At 34.2% G+C, this 16,098-nt stretch overlaps 9 protein-coding genes across 9 annotated transcripts; 5 read left to right on the top strand and 4 right to left on the bottom strand.

Moving 5' to 3' along the window:
- Positions 1-27: 27 nt before the first annotated feature.
- vatE (vacuolar H+-ATPase E subunit) lies at positions 28-2,538 on the bottom strand (the record flags this gene model as incomplete). Its single annotated transcript, XM_004366345.1, has 4 exons — positions 28-520; positions 634-833; positions 2,210-2,327; positions 2,525-2,538. The coding sequence occupies 4 exons, from the start codon at positions 2,536-2,538 to the stop codon at positions 28-30; spliced, it is 825 nt and encodes a 274-aa protein (XP_004366402.1).
- Positions 2,539-2,885: 347 nt separating this feature from the next.
- DFA_03993 (uncharacterized protein) lies at positions 2,886-5,766 on the top strand (the record flags this gene model as incomplete). Its single annotated transcript, XM_004366346.1, has 5 exons — positions 2,886-3,600; positions 3,680-4,202; positions 4,288-4,936; positions 5,017-5,411; positions 5,487-5,766. The coding sequence occupies 5 exons, from the start codon at positions 2,886-2,888 to the stop codon at positions 5,764-5,766; spliced, it is 2,562 nt and encodes an 853-aa protein (XP_004366403.1).
- Positions 5,767-6,171: 405 nt separating this feature from the next.
- On the top strand, positions 6,172-6,614 carry DFA_03994 (WD repeat domain phosphoinositide-interacting protein 2; the record flags this gene model as incomplete). Its single annotated transcript, XM_004366347.1, has 3 exons — positions 6,172-6,310; positions 6,405-6,585; positions 6,611-6,614. The coding sequence occupies 3 exons, from the start codon at positions 6,172-6,174 to the stop codon at positions 6,612-6,614; spliced, it is 324 nt and encodes a 107-aa protein (XP_004366404.1).
- A 109-nt stretch (positions 6,615-6,723) lies between these two features.
- atg18 (autophagy protein 18) lies at positions 6,724-7,641 on the top strand (the record flags this gene model as incomplete). The annotated part of the gene is made up of 3 exons (XM_004366348.1): positions 6,724-6,954; positions 7,038-7,210; positions 7,284-7,641. The coding sequence occupies 3 exons, from the start codon at positions 6,724-6,726 to the stop codon at positions 7,639-7,641; spliced, it is 762 nt and encodes a 253-aa protein (XP_004366405.1).
- Positions 7,642-7,752: 111 nt separating this feature from the next.
- Positions 7,753-9,495, bottom strand: DFA_03996 (uncharacterized protein; the record flags this gene model as incomplete). The annotated part of the gene is made up of 1 exon (XM_004366349.1): positions 7,753-9,495. The coding sequence occupies one exon, from the start codon at positions 9,493-9,495 to the stop codon at positions 7,753-7,755; it is 1,743 nt and encodes a 580-aa protein (XP_004366406.1).
- Positions 9,496-10,251: 756 nt separating this feature from the next.
- DFA_03997 (uncharacterized protein) lies at positions 10,252-10,700 on the bottom strand (the record flags this gene model as incomplete). The annotated part of the gene is made up of 2 exons (XM_004366350.1): positions 10,252-10,479; positions 10,560-10,700. The coding sequence occupies 2 exons, from the start codon at positions 10,698-10,700 to the stop codon at positions 10,252-10,254; spliced, it is 369 nt and encodes a 122-aa protein (XP_004366407.1).
- Positions 10,701-11,012: 312 nt separating this feature from the next.
- On the bottom strand, positions 11,013-13,067 carry DFA_03998 (putative N(2),N(2)-dimethylguanosine tRNA methyltransferase; the record flags this gene model as incomplete). Its single annotated transcript, XM_004366351.1, has 1 exon — positions 11,013-13,067. The coding sequence occupies one exon, from the start codon at positions 13,065-13,067 to the stop codon at positions 11,013-11,015; it is 2,055 nt and encodes a 684-aa protein (XP_004366408.1).
- Positions 13,068-13,243: 176 nt separating this feature from the next.
- On the top strand, positions 13,244-14,459 carry DFA_03999 (uncharacterized protein; the record flags this gene model as incomplete). Its single annotated transcript, XM_004366352.1, has 3 exons — positions 13,244-13,293; positions 13,360-13,933; positions 14,007-14,459. 3 exons carry the CDS (start codon positions 13,244-13,246, stop codon positions 14,457-14,459), a joined length of 1,077 nt encoding a protein of 358 aa, XP_004366409.1.
- Positions 14,460-14,867: 408 nt separating this feature from the next.
- DFA_04000 (uncharacterized protein) lies at positions 14,868-15,664 on the top strand (the record flags this gene model as incomplete). The annotated part of the gene is made up of 3 exons (XM_004366353.1): positions 14,868-15,037; positions 15,139-15,209; positions 15,300-15,664. The coding sequence occupies 3 exons, from the start codon at positions 14,868-14,870 to the stop codon at positions 15,662-15,664; spliced, it is 606 nt and encodes a 201-aa protein (XP_004366410.1).
- Between the last annotated feature and the right edge of the window lie 434 nt (positions 15,665-16,098).

The following is a 16,098-nucleotide window of genomic DNA, read 5'->3' on the forward strand; positions in this document are numbered from 1 at the left end:
ATATTATTATTATTATTATTATTTGATTTAGTCAAAGAATCTTCTGGATGGGTTAGCACCGTAGAGGGTGTTTCTAATGACTGGAGTCAATTGTTCGAAAGCAATTTCGAGACGAGCGTCCAAGGTGTTCTTGCAAATGATTCTACCTTCGAGGGCAGTGACAATGACACCACCGGAGCAACCCTTTTGGTCACCCTTTGGAGCGGGTGGGAGGAAACGGACCTTGTCGACGTCGACGTGGACAGAGAGCTTGGTCTTGGTCTTGTATTCAGCGGCGGCTTGTGTGACGGCCTTTTCGACGAGGGCAATATCCTCTTGACGGCAGACGACGAGAATCTTTTCTTCACGCAACTTCATCATACCTTGGAGAACGAGATTCTTGAGAATGACAGTGTACTTCTCCTTGTCGTCTGGAATAGTGATCAACTTCTTTTGGGCATCAGCAACTACTTCACGGAGACATTCTTCTCTAACCTTTAAAACTGACAAACGTGCCTTATTTAATTCGTTTGATAAGTTACTAAAAAGTAAATAGAAAATAGAAATGAAAATAGAAAGGAAATGATATATCAGTTTCAATTGTCATTATTGTTGATTATTGTCATTAATTGATTGTTTGTGTTTCTGACATACATCTTCTTTTGGACTTCGATTTGCTTTAACTTCTTTTCATAGTCCTTGATGATCTTGAGCTTCTCAGTTTGGAAGATTCTACCCTTTTCAGAGGTGAATTCTTGAGCAGCCTTTGACTTGATTTCTTCAGCCTTGTCGTTGGCTTCAGAAAGAATGAAATTCTTCATTTGAGTGAGTTGAGCAGAGATTTGTGTGTCATCCTATAATTGATCAATCAATAAATATAAATATAAATATAAATAAACAAGTATAAGTATATTATATTAAGAAGGTGTTCTTTTCCAATCAATTGCATTTTGGAGAGTGACAGAGGGAGAGAAGAGAGATATTTTAATTTTTTTCGTGTGTCGACGTTTGTATGGTTGGTATGGTATGGTATGTTTGTTCATCATCGCGATAGTAGTTGAATTGGAGAATGAATCACCATTGGTATATTATTTGTTGTTGTCTATTTCTAAATCTAAATCTAAATCTAATCACTTTTTCAGATATATCTGTGTATCTATGTTGTTGAATGAATGGTTATAATTGTTTGTTGTTTAATTAACTGCTTGTTCTCCTGTGTTTACGAGTTTCTACATCATTCTATATATGCTGGCTGATATCATACAAGACACCAATGTTGTGTGCTACTATAATCATTCATCTATTTTCTACACTAACTATGATTACTTGTTGTACTACTTTTGTGTGATGTCATAACTTCACCACCACACCACCATTATCGTCTATACGCTGTTGTTGTTGTTGTTGTTGTTGTTATAGAGGAGTTATATAGAGTCATACCATTTTAAAATTAGTATTAATACTATTGATATTATTTAAATTAAAAATAAATAAATAGAGCTTGCAAAAGAGAGTGAGAGAGGGGATTTGAGGTAAGTGAAGGATCGCGCTCTTTGAAAAAAAATAGAAAAAACAAAACAAAAAAAATCAGCTGAAAAGGCTGTCGACGTTATCACCAGCGCCCTGGTTTGTCAGTTTTCAGGATAGGATTCGACTGGTCAAAAAAACAACCCTGTATCAAACGACTCCTTCTTCCATCCATCATGATGCATTTAATTTAAACAAGAGAGATAAGATATTTATTAATAAACTAACGATGCTAACGCTCTGTCAAACTAAATGTCTATTATAGTAGTAGCAGTATTATATATATATATATATATACGCTCACAAAAAGAAGCATCATGATATACAAATAGGTGCACCCCTGCTACGAGCGAGTATTGTACCTTGGTTGGTTGGTTGGTTGAAGTTCAACCAATATTATTTTGGATGACAGGCAAAGAAGCAAACTGCCAATATATGTATATAAAACGAGGATGGATGGAGTACTGCAGTGAGTGAGGTAGAGGTCGATGTAACATTCTTGTGTAGTATTTGTGTTGGGGTTGACCTTAATGAAAGTATTAAAATATAATATGTATCCGACACCACTCCATTTTTAGTAGTTCTGTGAGAATGGAATTAAAAACTCTCACTCTCTTTTGGAGTTGGATATTATGTGTGGGTGACTAGTACTACGACTACTACTACACTGCAATAAAAAAAGAGAAGTTCAGTTGGAACAAACTTGATACCTGGCAACGACCGCTTTACTACTCTTCCAAGTCATGCCATGCAGTGAGCTAGCCAACAACCAACTTACCACTACTAACATGCCAACCAACCATCCATCCAGCCAGCCAGTACTTTTATTATTTTAATATATACAACTTTGTAGTAGAGAGATATATAGTATATTTTTTTGATTGAATAGATAGAGATATAATATATAAAAACCCAAACAAATAGATTATAATATTACAATTTTCCATTATTTATTTATTCATTATATTCTATAACTAACTAAAACTTCGAGGTTGTGATTCAGATTCAAATATCCTACCTACCTTTATTCATTTAATAAAGAATATAAATTCTTTTTATTTTTGTTTTTTTAATTTAATTTTTTTTATAAACACTCTCCCCACACAACCATCTCATTTTAGTTTGAATCAAATCACAAGCAAGAGTAGCAAACTTTATCTATCTATCTATCTCTGTTATTATATAATATATTAAATATATATTAATTACTATTTTACAAATCTAAAATACTATTTATTTATTTATGTTAGATATTGCATTCACACATTCTTGTACATATATATATAACTTCATATTTATTTATTTATTTAAAAGCAACACATTGTACATAGCAGCAACACAAACCAACTTAACGAATAACAAATAATACTCAATAAACAATGGATCTCAACGAAAACAATCTATTGGAATCAGATGATGATGAATTGTCATTACAAGATGTATTGGTTCAACAAGATAATGATCTTCAATTCTTTTCAAATCATAATCCTTATCTTTATAATAATAATAGTAATAATAATAATAACAACAATAATGGATTCTTACAAATGCCAGCTCATTTACTTGGCAATGAAGAGTTACAAGTTGATGAGAACCAATTCTCTGTAATGACTGGAATGAACAATCAACAACAAGACGATAACGATGATGAAGAAGACGATGAATATGACTCTGATAGTGACTCTGACCAAGATAATAACAATACAATGGATGTAGAAAGTAATAATAATAATAATAATAATGGTAATGGTAATGGTAATAGTAATGGCATATCAATACAGTTTCATTATGAAAATCCTTATCAACATTATTATGACTCTAATCAATCAGGTGACCATTCTCCTATTACTCATTTTGGTTATGAACCTCAACAACAAGATACAACATATAAACCAACTCAGCAACAACTACAACAACAACATAATAATAATCAATCAAAAATACATCAAGAACAACAACAAATAATAGATTATTTCTCAAATATGCCAATTGATATTATAATATCAATACTTGTATTTTTGGATAATACGTCACTTCAAAATATCATGCTTGTTTCTTCACTCTATTATGACCTTTCTTTTGATTTTGAAATTTGTAAGTAGAAATATATTTGACAAACATTGACATTGACATGTATATAGAATTCTAATATTAATAATAATAATTAATTTAGGGAAACCAAAATGTAAACTTTCAAATCAAAGTGTAAATAGTACAATTACAAAAGCAACCTTTTTAACACCTGGTTTTGCATCTGGTGACAATCAAAATAATCATCATAATCAAAATAATAATATTCATATTAATAATAATCATATGGTAAATGAACATGGAGGAGGAGAGAATTTATCACAACAATTATCATCGTTGGTCATGTCAAAGAAAAAGGTTCGATTTTATAACAATGAGTTGGAACCATCAACAAATGACAGAGGATCTTGGAAACGTCTATACAATGACTTGGGATCTATTGTATTATACGATACATACGATTTATTGTTAGAAGCAATAGAATCATCTACTCAAGACACTGATGACCAATCCATTGAAAACACACTTCAACCAAACAAAACATTTTGGTCTTCCAAAGGCAGTACAGTCGACTCTAACGAATATCTCATCTATAAACTCGAACAACCCATATGTATAGTATCTTCAATTCAAATTCATGTTTATAGAGCTTTCTTTCAACCAAGGTATGCAATCAGTGATTAGAGTATTGAATATTCTATATTATGATAGTTACTAAACTAACTATTATTATTATTTATATTTATTTAGTACACCAATTTACTCGCCACAATGGATTAGAGTATCAGTTGGATTTTCACCATTTAATATGCATTATACATCTGATTTATTTCAAGTTGAATTAACAGATGAGCCACAAACATTTACATTTGAACCTCGGTTGGTGGTAGGAGGATACATTAAAATCGATTTAATTGGTAAACAACAAACTCAAATCAACGATGGATTGTATTATACTGTATTAAGATATGTATGTGCTGATGGTCGGGCTATTGGATCATTATACAATTGTCCTGATTTGTGTAATTCAATGATTGAATTTGCTATGAAATATCAGTCATTGGAATCTCTTTATAAAATGGTTGTTAGCAAGTCAGCGTCGTCCTCATCATCTACAACTACAACCACCAGTACAACGACGACAACAGATTCATCAGCCATGACAACTCCAGTAATGACATCAACTACTGATACCTCCACCACTGTCACACCTTGTATAGGCACTAGTTCAGCCATTGCAAATACATCTAATCATTCACCATCAAACCTCCTTTCACTGCTACGTGGATTAATTTCACCAAAGTTGGATAAATCAAAATTATATCGTCATCAAATGGAATCTGTATTGGGGTATATTCTAGATGGGAAATATGAAACTGCAATTAATACAGTTATAGATGTAAGTATAGAAACCAAAAATAACATTTGAAAGAAGATACAGGTATTAATATTAATGTTTATTTTTTATTTATTTTTTAGCAAAACCTAAGAACACCAAAAATATTTAAAATGTTTTTATCAGTACCAAATCCAAGTGCAATTTCACAATACTTTATTACATTGTATAGTCATTCGAATATGTTGTTTTCACAGGATGAATCATTGTATGTTGTGAGAGAGATGTTTGAGTCACAACAAGAATATCTATTTTCACGATTGGTCATGTCTGGCAAATTGTACATGTCGGAGCAACTTGGTGACTTTTTACTCTTCTCTGGACACCCCTTGATTGCAGCCAATGTATACAATCGATCTCGTGTCTCTGACAAGATCATCCAAAGTCTATTTATCTCTGAACATCACATTGAAACCATCAATCATGTAGTTGAATTATTAGAAGATAATTTTATTGATATTATTCATTTAATTAAATTGTATGAAACCAAAAAAAATCAAAGAATATTATAATATATTAATATTAATTTTTATTTATTTATATTTATATAAAGATTTAAAAAATATTCATTATATCAAGCTTTTAAATTCACCATATTACTTTTGGAGAGAATTCCAGAACCACCATTTACAATGGATCAAATCAACGATCAATTTGACAATTTAAATGCAACAGGAGTACCTGATGCAATCGACAAACTCAAGATACTTATGGCACAGGAAGAAGATTACAAACCATCGATCATTGTCTACAAGGACAAATCTTCTCTTGGTCCATTTTTCGAATTACTAGGAAGATCCATTATCTTATCTAATGGTCGAGATAATAATTAATTATTAATAAATTAAAATAATAAATTATTATTTAAACTAAAGTTCAAATATTATTATTATTATTTCCCTCTCATTTTTTCAGAGAACCAAAAAAAATTCCCTGGTTTTCAAACTATACATAGCATAAAAATATAGTGATTTTTACACTTTTTATTTGTTTTTCATTCATTCATTCTTCATCCCACATCATCATCACAATTTAATTGTGAATTTTCTATTCAATTTCAAAAGTTTATACATTCCATTTATACAACGTTGCTCATAGAAGGAATAGATTAAAGAAAAGAAAAGAGAGAGAGAAGAGAGTAGTCTCACAAAAGTAAAGAGTTGTAGAAGAAGAAGAAAGAGAAGGTTGAGATATACAACATATATATATATATAGAGAGAGAGAAGTAGAAAAGTAGAATGTATTTAGTAGGAGGAAAGTATAAGAGTGGAATACTCTTTGCAAACTTTAACCAAGATTTTAGTTGTATATCAGTTGGTACACCTGAAGGTTTCAAAATCTTTAATTCAGAACCTTATTCCCTAGTTTATAATCAATGTTTGTATCAAAATATATCACATCAGAATACAATTCATTCATTCATTCATTATTAACCATTGTTCAATATTGTATTGTTATATTATATTATTAGCAAATGGAGGTGCAGGTATGATTGAAATGTTATTTTCAACTAGTTTGGTATCAATTGTTGGTTCAGGTGAAGGAGGATCATCACAAAGAAGATTATTGATTAATAACATAAAGACTGATACAACCATTTGTGATTTAAACTTTGTAACAACCATTCTTGCTGTAAAAATGAATAGAAAAAGGTATGTATATCAAACATTAATTTAGATAATATACCTCCTCTTATTATTGAAATATAATATTGATTAATTTGATTCAATCATTCAATCAGATTGGTAGTAGTTATGGAAACAAAAATACACATTTACGATATAAATAATATGAAGTTATTAGAAACACGAGACGTGGAACCTAACCCAAAGGGTCTTTGTGCTCTTTCACCATCCAACACCAATTTTATGGTCTATCCAGTCTCTCAAAATTGTGGGAATATACTGGTACTCGATGTATTGACCCTTGAAACTGTAAATTTAATCCCCGCTCACAAAGGTCCAATTTCTCAAATCGTTTTAAATCAAACTGGTACAATGTTGGCTACTGCATCTGAAAAGGTATAAAAAAAAGAGATGAAAAAGAATAGAGAAGAAAAAGAAATTAATTATTTCTTGGTTATTAATTAATATTTATTATTTAGGGAACTGTGATTAGAGTTTTTATGTTACCAAATGCAAATAAATCAATTTCATTTAGAAGAGGGACATATCCAGCCGTTATTCATTCAATGACATTTAGTTTTGATTCAAAATATCTATGTGTTTGTAGTGACACTGGAACGATTCATATTTTTAAAGTCGATTTTACTCAATGGTAAATAGAGAGAATCAAAACAAAAATCAAACATAATTTATTAATAATTATTTTATTTTATTTTCTTTTCTAGTGGGAGTAGCAGTGGAGTAAGTTCATACTTACCAGAGGTACTTAGTCAGGTATGGGAACCATCTAGAGATTTTGCTCATATTAAAATTACACCAGGTGTTCCAAGTATATGTGCGTTGAGTCAAGACAACAAAATAGCAATGGTTTTGACGGCTGAGGGATTCTACCCGCAGTATCAATTTGATGAAAATGTTGGAGGTGAATTGAAACAAATCAATGAATATTCACTATTGATGGAACCACAAACTGTAGAGGTTAGTGGAAAAATATTGACTGATCAACAACCAGCAGCTGCTGTACAACAACAACAACAACAGCAACAGCCACCTCAATCACCAAGCAATAATACAAATTTGTAAATCTTTACACCTTATACCCCCCCTTACCCTTAATCTCTCTCTCTCTTTCTTTTTAATTTTTTAATTGATAATCATTTTATTTTAATTTAATTTATTTTAATTTATTTTATTTTATTTAGTTTTAAAACTAAAGGTAGTATAATCAATACCACCAACGGTGATACTCTTCATTGTAACTGGAAGATTTGGATTTGGATTGGATGGGTTGAATTGGAATTGAGTGAGAGCAATGTTGGATGGTGATGCGATGGCATAGTAAACGGTTCCGACAGCAATACCCTTGACTGGACTTTGGACAATGAGTTTGGAATCCTTGGAGAATTTGATACTATCTTCAGCAAAGATCGGTGTTACAGCGTAGTTGGTGACAAGGGTGGAGAGGTTGAGAAGAACAGATGATGCATCCCAAACATACAAGAATTTGGTGACAACGAGTTGACCATCACCAACGACCAAGCTGGCTCCATTGACAACCTCGATTTGGGTGAAAATAGTGTAATCACCAGTGACGCTGACTGTGGTCTCTGGATCAGTCACGTAAATGGGAGCATTTACATCGGATTCAAAGATGGCGCCGAATGCTCCAGAAGAGAATGTGATGACGCTGCCACCAACGAGCATGGTATCGTTAAAGACGATCGTGGCACCTTCTCCATTGGCAGAGATTTGTGCTTTGGTGCCAAGAGTGACTTCAGAGTTTGTGAAATTGAGTGTGCCAGATGGAGAGACAAAGACTTGAACATTCTCGGCATTGAAAGTGGTAATAGAGGTGGATCCTTGGATTTCGACGACGAATGGCGATTGGACACCTGGTTGTGCTAGGAATTGGTCAATGGCGACATTGGTGAGAATGAGGTTGGTTTGGGGATTGCTATTGTACACCTTGAGAATAGAGATGTATCCATTGCCGAAAAGGGTGGTGGCATTGTTGACAAAGGTCTGTCCGTTTAATTGAACAGAGTAAAAGGTGGTCAAGGCACCGCCGGTCACTTGGACAGCGCTGGATTGATCAGATGTGAGGTATCCGATATAGTTGGTAGATTGGACACTTGAGATGTCAAAACCAGTCAACTGGGCAAGTGTGATGGTTTGTTGGACATTGACAGTCGAGACAAAGACGGAACTGGCAGTGATGGCAAGGACACCATTGGTAGATTGCAAGACTGACACTTGACCAGATGATTTGGTGATTTGGAATGTAGAGTTGAAAACAACTACACCAACTTGGAAAGCAGAGCCTACAAGTGAAGAGTTTCCGAAAAACTCGAGCATACCGTGAGGACCCAAGACGTTACCAAAGATTTCAGCTTGAGAGTGTGTTGAAAGGGAAGCAGTACTGTTGAGGAAAATAGTGGTATCTGGACCAAAAATAGTGTTACCAAAACTAATCAATTCAGCGTTACTGTCGATATTGAATTGACCATCATCAAACCAAACATATTCATTGACGACGAGGACAGTGTCTGGGTAGAGTTCAACATCGGATCCAATGGAAAAGAGAGCACCAATCTTGGACGACTGAGACAATTGGAAAATAATAGTGTTGACATTGATCTTGGATGTAATGTTGAATGTAAGACCAGAGATTTGTGATTTGGCATAGATATATTGTTGACCTATGATTTGAGTGGCAGAATAATCAATGATGATATTTTGACCAGCAGTTGGCACTTGACCACCAATCCAATTGGCATCATCAAAGAAATCACATCCATATTTACAATCTGATGGGGAAAATATAATAGATTGAGCTGCTTTGTTTACATCATCATCTAAATGTAATCTTGCTGATGATGATTTAGCTTGAATTGAAACAATGAAAAAGCATAATACTAAAATGATTAAACTTTTCATTTTTTTGAAATAATAAATAATAATTTGTTGTTGTAGTAGTTGTAAGAAGGTATAATTATACTAAAAGAAGACGATGATTTAAAGTAATTTGATTGATTACAATTAAAGAGTGACATCATCTTATTTATACCCATTGCAAATGGAACAGATATTTCCTTTGGAGTTTTTAAAAAATCCAATAAAAAAAATGTGAGGCTATAGAATTTAGAATCACCAAAAAGAACTCCCCCATCTTGGATATAGCACCCCTCTGTTGAGTGCCAGACCTCATCTATTCCGACCAAAATATCATCGGAGACTAATGTCTTTAGAATAAAAAGTTCGAGAAACTAATAGAATTTACACGAGATATTTTTTTTTTCTTGATGATGTGAGCAAACTACTAATCGATATATATGACATTTCATCTTATTCTTCAACAAACTATTCTTCACTTGGCACTCTTATTTGAATTATTCGAGATCTAGGATGTATCACATTTAATTAAAGAAAGAAAGTAAATATTATTAGAGTTATCCAAATATTATTCTTTTCCTACCTCTAAACTCCTGGATGTTTGAGAAGAATAAAAAATGGTATTAGTAGGTGAGGCTGCTCTCACCTCATTACAAACACAATGGACGCAGTGAAGTCAAAGTAGGATTTCTGTTGATGAGGGGACAACATTTTCTATTGTTTTTTTTTATATAACAATTTTTTGGTTTCAAGCTTACCAAAGAAGTAATTGACAAAGATTTATTGGAAGGATACTATGGTTTAGAGGGTTCTGCATTTTCCATTCCACCAGAAACAATGGCCACCAAGTACACCAAGGGTATCACATTTTAATTGTGTATTCAAGGTGTTACATGCCCAGTCATTGTTACCAAGATTCTCCTCTTCAGAAAAATCAAGGACGGGCTCTTGTGGGACGATTGGTTCAACTTGAACTTGTTCTTCAGTAAATGGATTGGAAATGCACTTTCCATGTTCCCAAATACAAACCTAAAATTACAAAAATTGGAATTAAAATAGTCTTTTGTTAGTATATTGATTATTTGATTTGAGCTTGTCTATCTACATACTTGACCAGCCATTGCACAGAAAATTTCAGACTTGATACGTGGGCACATTGATGGCTTGGTTACATCAGTAACGATGGTGGTTGGGGTAGCAAAAGCAGATGCTACTAATATACAAACTAAAATTACTAATACAGATTTCATTTTTTTCCTATTTGTTTGTTGTGTTGTAAGTGATGATCAATAATATATCAAACGAAACATTTTCAAAGGACTCCATGATCGTTTGCGTTTGCCTCATTTCTGAAATCAACCCGAAAAAATTAAAAAGAAATATGTAAAAATTAAAAATATCATATCATCAACCGAATCCCGTTGGATACCAAGCCTTGGCACATCCGTCGATTTCAAAGCCCTGGGAATGCTTTGAAATTGGTGTCGTCTTTTTCCAAAAAAAAAAAAAAAGTTGGAGACGATATTTTTATTTGAATACCATCATATATAATATCTTTGCATTTATTGTTTGTTATTATTATCTTGTTGATTTTCATGATCATCTTGAATGCCTAAATTTTGATCACCTGTACCATTATCAATGCCTTGTTGATCATGAGAGAATTTACAAAATTTACCACTTGGACATGACCCATCATCTCTAATTCTTTTACATAATAAACTGGCGGGGGACTCTTTTTTTGATCTGTTTTTACCTTGATTCTTTGCTCGCTTGTCAATCATTGATTCGGATGGACTGGCATTGCCACGACCACCGGTGGCACGGGAACCTGGTCCCCAGTTGTCCTTGGGGTTGGGGAGGTATTTGGGAACGTTGGGGGTTTCACCGCTGGCCTTGGGGTGGAGTGTAAAGTCGATGGTGTGTTTAATGTCGGTCTGCAAGATGGCTTGTGCAGGTGATTGGGCAGCTATGTTTTTGGGCGGGTTGTTTTTGGCGTGTGTCTTGTAAATGTCCCAGAGAAAATCTTGGGGTGCGTCGGTCTTGATACATGGTTGTACGTGGCTGGATGAGACGCGGTAGCCGCCGTTGAGGATGGCCGAACGAATGACGTTGCCTGGAAGACTGGTGGTATGGAGGACGGCTGAAAAGTGGTCGTTTTTAAAATAGAATAGTGCGTCGGGCAACTCCTCGGCGGCGGCGGTCACCATACCAAAGATCTTCTTGGCCGTGTTGAACTTGGCCGGATGCTTCTCGACAAATGCCAATGCACTCTTGCAGACGTCGACGTTGTGGATGGGAGCCGACCAGAAAGGTCCGGCCACGTGCAACCCCTTCTTGCAAAACTCGCAAGTCGTCGACGACATGTGGCGGTTGAGCATCGGTGTCTTGTACTTGATGTTGCTGCCGTCGCGCTTCTCCACGCCGCCATTGCCGACAATCTCGAGCTGGCCAAGCGGCACGGTGCGGAAGCTACCGCACCCGACGCAGCTGTAAATGTTGGAGAGACGTGAAAACGACTTTTTGCACTCGAGTGGCGACGAATAGACGCGCACAAAGACACGCACGTAAAAGTCAATCGACATGGACAACACTGGCACAATATGTCGTTTGTATCGATTGGCATGTGTCTCGATTGTATGCAACAAAATACGTACTGCCATCTCATGACACGCATCACCTTTGAGTGGGACCGACCCATACTTGGCATAACATGTCTCTGGATAGTTTCCACACAAAATGGCAGCATCTGTTGCCGTCACACAAAGCAATCCACCGTCTGCAACAGATTGCACAGCACCATCGATAAAGATACTTGGTGCTCCATATGGATCCAAATCAACAATATCAAATTGTTTACGTGGATCACGGTGTTGGTACATGACCATGGTAGCATCACCAAGGTTAGGTATAAGCAGATTAGGATCGACATTGTTGTAATCTCTATTCTTTTTGATCGATTCGACTGCAGCAGGTTCTATATCATTTGTCAAAATCGATTCTAATCCCTCGATTTCCTTGGCATAACGAATTGATCGCAGTCCAGTTGCAGACAATGCTTCCAACAATTTAAACTTTCTCTCTGGCTTCCCCTTTTCCTTTAATTCCTTGTTTCGCTGTTCGATGAATAATTGAATCATCAATATCGACAAATCTCTATTAAACTCTTGTACCGGATTATAAAATACTTCATTTTGACTATTATATACTATTGTTGCTGATCCTTCTGTAATTGATATAATATTCTTTTTTTCTTCAGTTGAAAGTGTATCAGTTGAAGTAGTTGAAGTAGTTGAAGTAGTAGTTTGATCAGTTAATTCAATATCATTATCTTTTGTCGTAGTTGTTGTAGTTGTATCCATTTCTTTCTTTTCAATTGAACAATAGTTTCTTTTAAAATAACTATAGTTTGTTTGTTTATAATATGTGTTGTCTTTGTTGTTGTTGTTGTTGTTGTAATAGTTGTTTATACAAGTATTATGATGATTGTTGTTGTTACTTGTTTGAAATCGTCCACGAGTACTTGTACTTGTGGTTGTTGTAATAAGTCGTAGTTGTTGTTGAAGTTGTAGTTGTAATAATAATGATGATTTCAATAACAATGATCTATTATTCATGAAACATCAATCTATTCTATCTATATATATCTATTTATATATTATATGTATGTGTAGGGTAGTTCAACTAAATGAATTAAACTTAACTTTAGTTTCACTCGTTTTTCACAACAATCTTCCTCATCATAGTTAGTGTCTCTTCACACTTTTTATTAAATTAATTTTAAAATCAAAAGATGGAGTTGTACCAAAAGTTAAATAGTTTAATTGAAAGTAATCCAAATATGTATGTTAAATATGAATGATGAATGAATGATTGATTGTTAATCTTATCTATCTATCTTTTATTTAGAAAAGAGTTAGGATTAATAGTATCAACAAAAAAGTTTGATGGAGAAGAAGAGAAACCATTCTTGATGGTAGAGAATAATCTAGCTGTCTCTTTTAGATTCATTCCAGCTATTTATAGGTACTGCTTTGAAACATTGAACAAATTGTTGATTAGTATTGGTGATGATTTTAGAAATTATGATGGTAGTTCTAGTAATAGTCAGTCGCAGTCTACTACCATCAACTTGTCAGATGATACAATACTAGAATTAAATCATTTATCTAGAGCTATATTGTTTGTCAATGCAGAGAATATAACAGCACTCAATGTTAGAAAGAAACTATTGTGTCTGAGCAACTACACGACTGCAGAACAAGAGATCAAATTGTTGAATCTTGTATTCACCAAACATCCAAAGAGTGGAGAGGCATGGTGTCATCGACGTTGGGTACTTAATCACGCTCCACATGCATTCAACCTTGAATTGGAACTAGTAGTGTGTAAAAGAGTAGGTGAAATCTACCCAAGAAACTATTATGCTTGGACTCATCGTTGGTGGGCTTTAAATAGGCCAAATCAATTAACTTGTCAAAATGTATGTAAAAGAATGAAAGAAAGGAAAGTAAAGTGATTTAATATTATACTTACAATTGTAATGAAAACTCTAGTTGATAGAAGATTTAAATAGAGTTGAAAAATGGGTAGAGAGGAATGTATCGGATCATAGTGCATACCATCATCGATATTTAATATTGGTGCAATTGTTCAAGGATCATGTTGTGTTTGGTTGGACTTTGAATCAAGTCTATGAAATCTGGACCAATGAAATGCGATTCACCGATAAATATATTCATCTTTATCCAGCTCATGAATCACTGTGGTGTCATAAACGCGCACTATATTTATATTGGAACAAAGAAATAATAATCACAGTAACAACATCAGATGATATATGTAATATAATGAAACGTTCATCACAAATTGAATATTGTAATCAAATCATTCAAGATAAAGATACCTCCTATTACGATGACCAGGTTAGATTTACAAATGTTTATTTAAAATGGATAAACTCTTCTAGCTCTTCCGACTCTTCCTCCTCTAATTTTTTGAATAAATAATGTAATTAATAACAATAACTGCTTGCTTGTATATATTTATATTCTTGATCCCAATCCAATAATCTATTATTATCATCATCCAGAACAATCTCCAATAATGATGGTCATGACATCACAGGACAACGACGTTTATATCTATACCAAAAGTTCAGGAAAGAATTTATACGCATTCCGAAGAAGAAGAGCGAGATATCTAGATCCTGAACGTGTCGATTTTTTCATTGGCTTCTGGTGTTCTGCTTGACTTCAGCTCAGTCGTCTTGGCTCTTTGGATTTTTTTTTTTTTTTTCAAAGTCTATGGGAGCATGTGTCTGTTGACCATTGGTGATTTAAAGGTCTCTTTTCTCCACGGTTAAAAAATCATATTATATTCTACACAAATATAAATATACATACAAATAAATAGAAATGGAACCAACTACCACTACCGCCAGCTCCAAGAAGATCGCTGTCATCATTGGCTCAGTGAGAACTCACCGTATTGGTGACACTGTTGCCAACTGGTTCGTCCAAGCCTCTGGCATTGAATCATCATTCACCGTCGAAATTATCGATCTCAAGACATGGAACTTGCCATTGTATGTACTATATATATATATCTATTTATATCCTTTACAACAAAGACTCTTTTTTAGTACTTTTTACTAATCGCTTTCTTTCCCTCTCCTACCTTTTATAGATACGATGAAGCTTACCCACCAATGTACTTGAATGGTGCCTACACTACTGAACTCGCTAAGCAATGGAGAGGTATGTTATTTATAAATACTTGATTTTTTTTTTTATATATTTTCCCAGGTTTTTTTTTGGATGGTCTAACTTTTATCTTTATACCTATAGACAAGATCGCTCAATTTGATGGATTCGTATTTGTGACCTGTGAGTATAATAGTGGTTATTCACCCTCAATTAAAAACGGCATTGACTACTTGTTTACCGAGTGGAACAAGAAGCCAGCACTTGTTGTCTCTTATGGCTTCGTTGGTGGTGCCTCTGCCAACAACCAACTCTCACACGTCTTGGCCAACTCTGGCCTCAAGATGAGACTTGTCCAACACAAGGTTGAACTCACTCTCTCCAGAGACATGTACGGTGCTGATGGCAAGTTGGCCGATATCAATACCTCATTTGCCAAGTTTGCTCCAGAAACTGTCAAGGCTGTCGCTGAATTACTCACCATTGTCAACACTCCACTCGAAAACTAAATACATTCAACTAAACAATACAATACAATAGTGGATATCCAGTAGCTCTGATTAATAGAATGCCATCTACTTGTTCCGACCCCGACCGCGATCCAAAATATGATTCCTAATTAAATAAATTATAATATATTACTAACAACCCCCCAACCAACCAAAACTATAACTATAACCATAACTATAACTATAACTATTTCATATTTATCTAATTAATATTACAAGATATATTCTCATTATTTTGAGATCATTGGATAGAAACCCATCCCATTCGGGGTTTCAGCCACATTGTCCGAATTGGGTTATCCATCGTCCCCACTTCATTTTTTTTTTTCATGATTTTTTTTGATAGATAAACACACGTCCGCATAGTGCTAATCATTGATTGTCCTATCTGTCTGTCTGTCTGTTCAAGACACAATATATATATAAATAATATA

Source organism: Cavenderia fasciculata, assembly GCF_000203815.1.
Source record: "Cavenderia fasciculata unplaced genomic scaffold Scf_Dfasci-G-b-285a01.f1-5, whole genome shotgun sequence".
Lineage (NCBI taxonomy): Eukaryota > Evosea > Eumycetozoa > Acytosteliales > Cavenderiaceae > Cavenderia > Cavenderia fasciculata.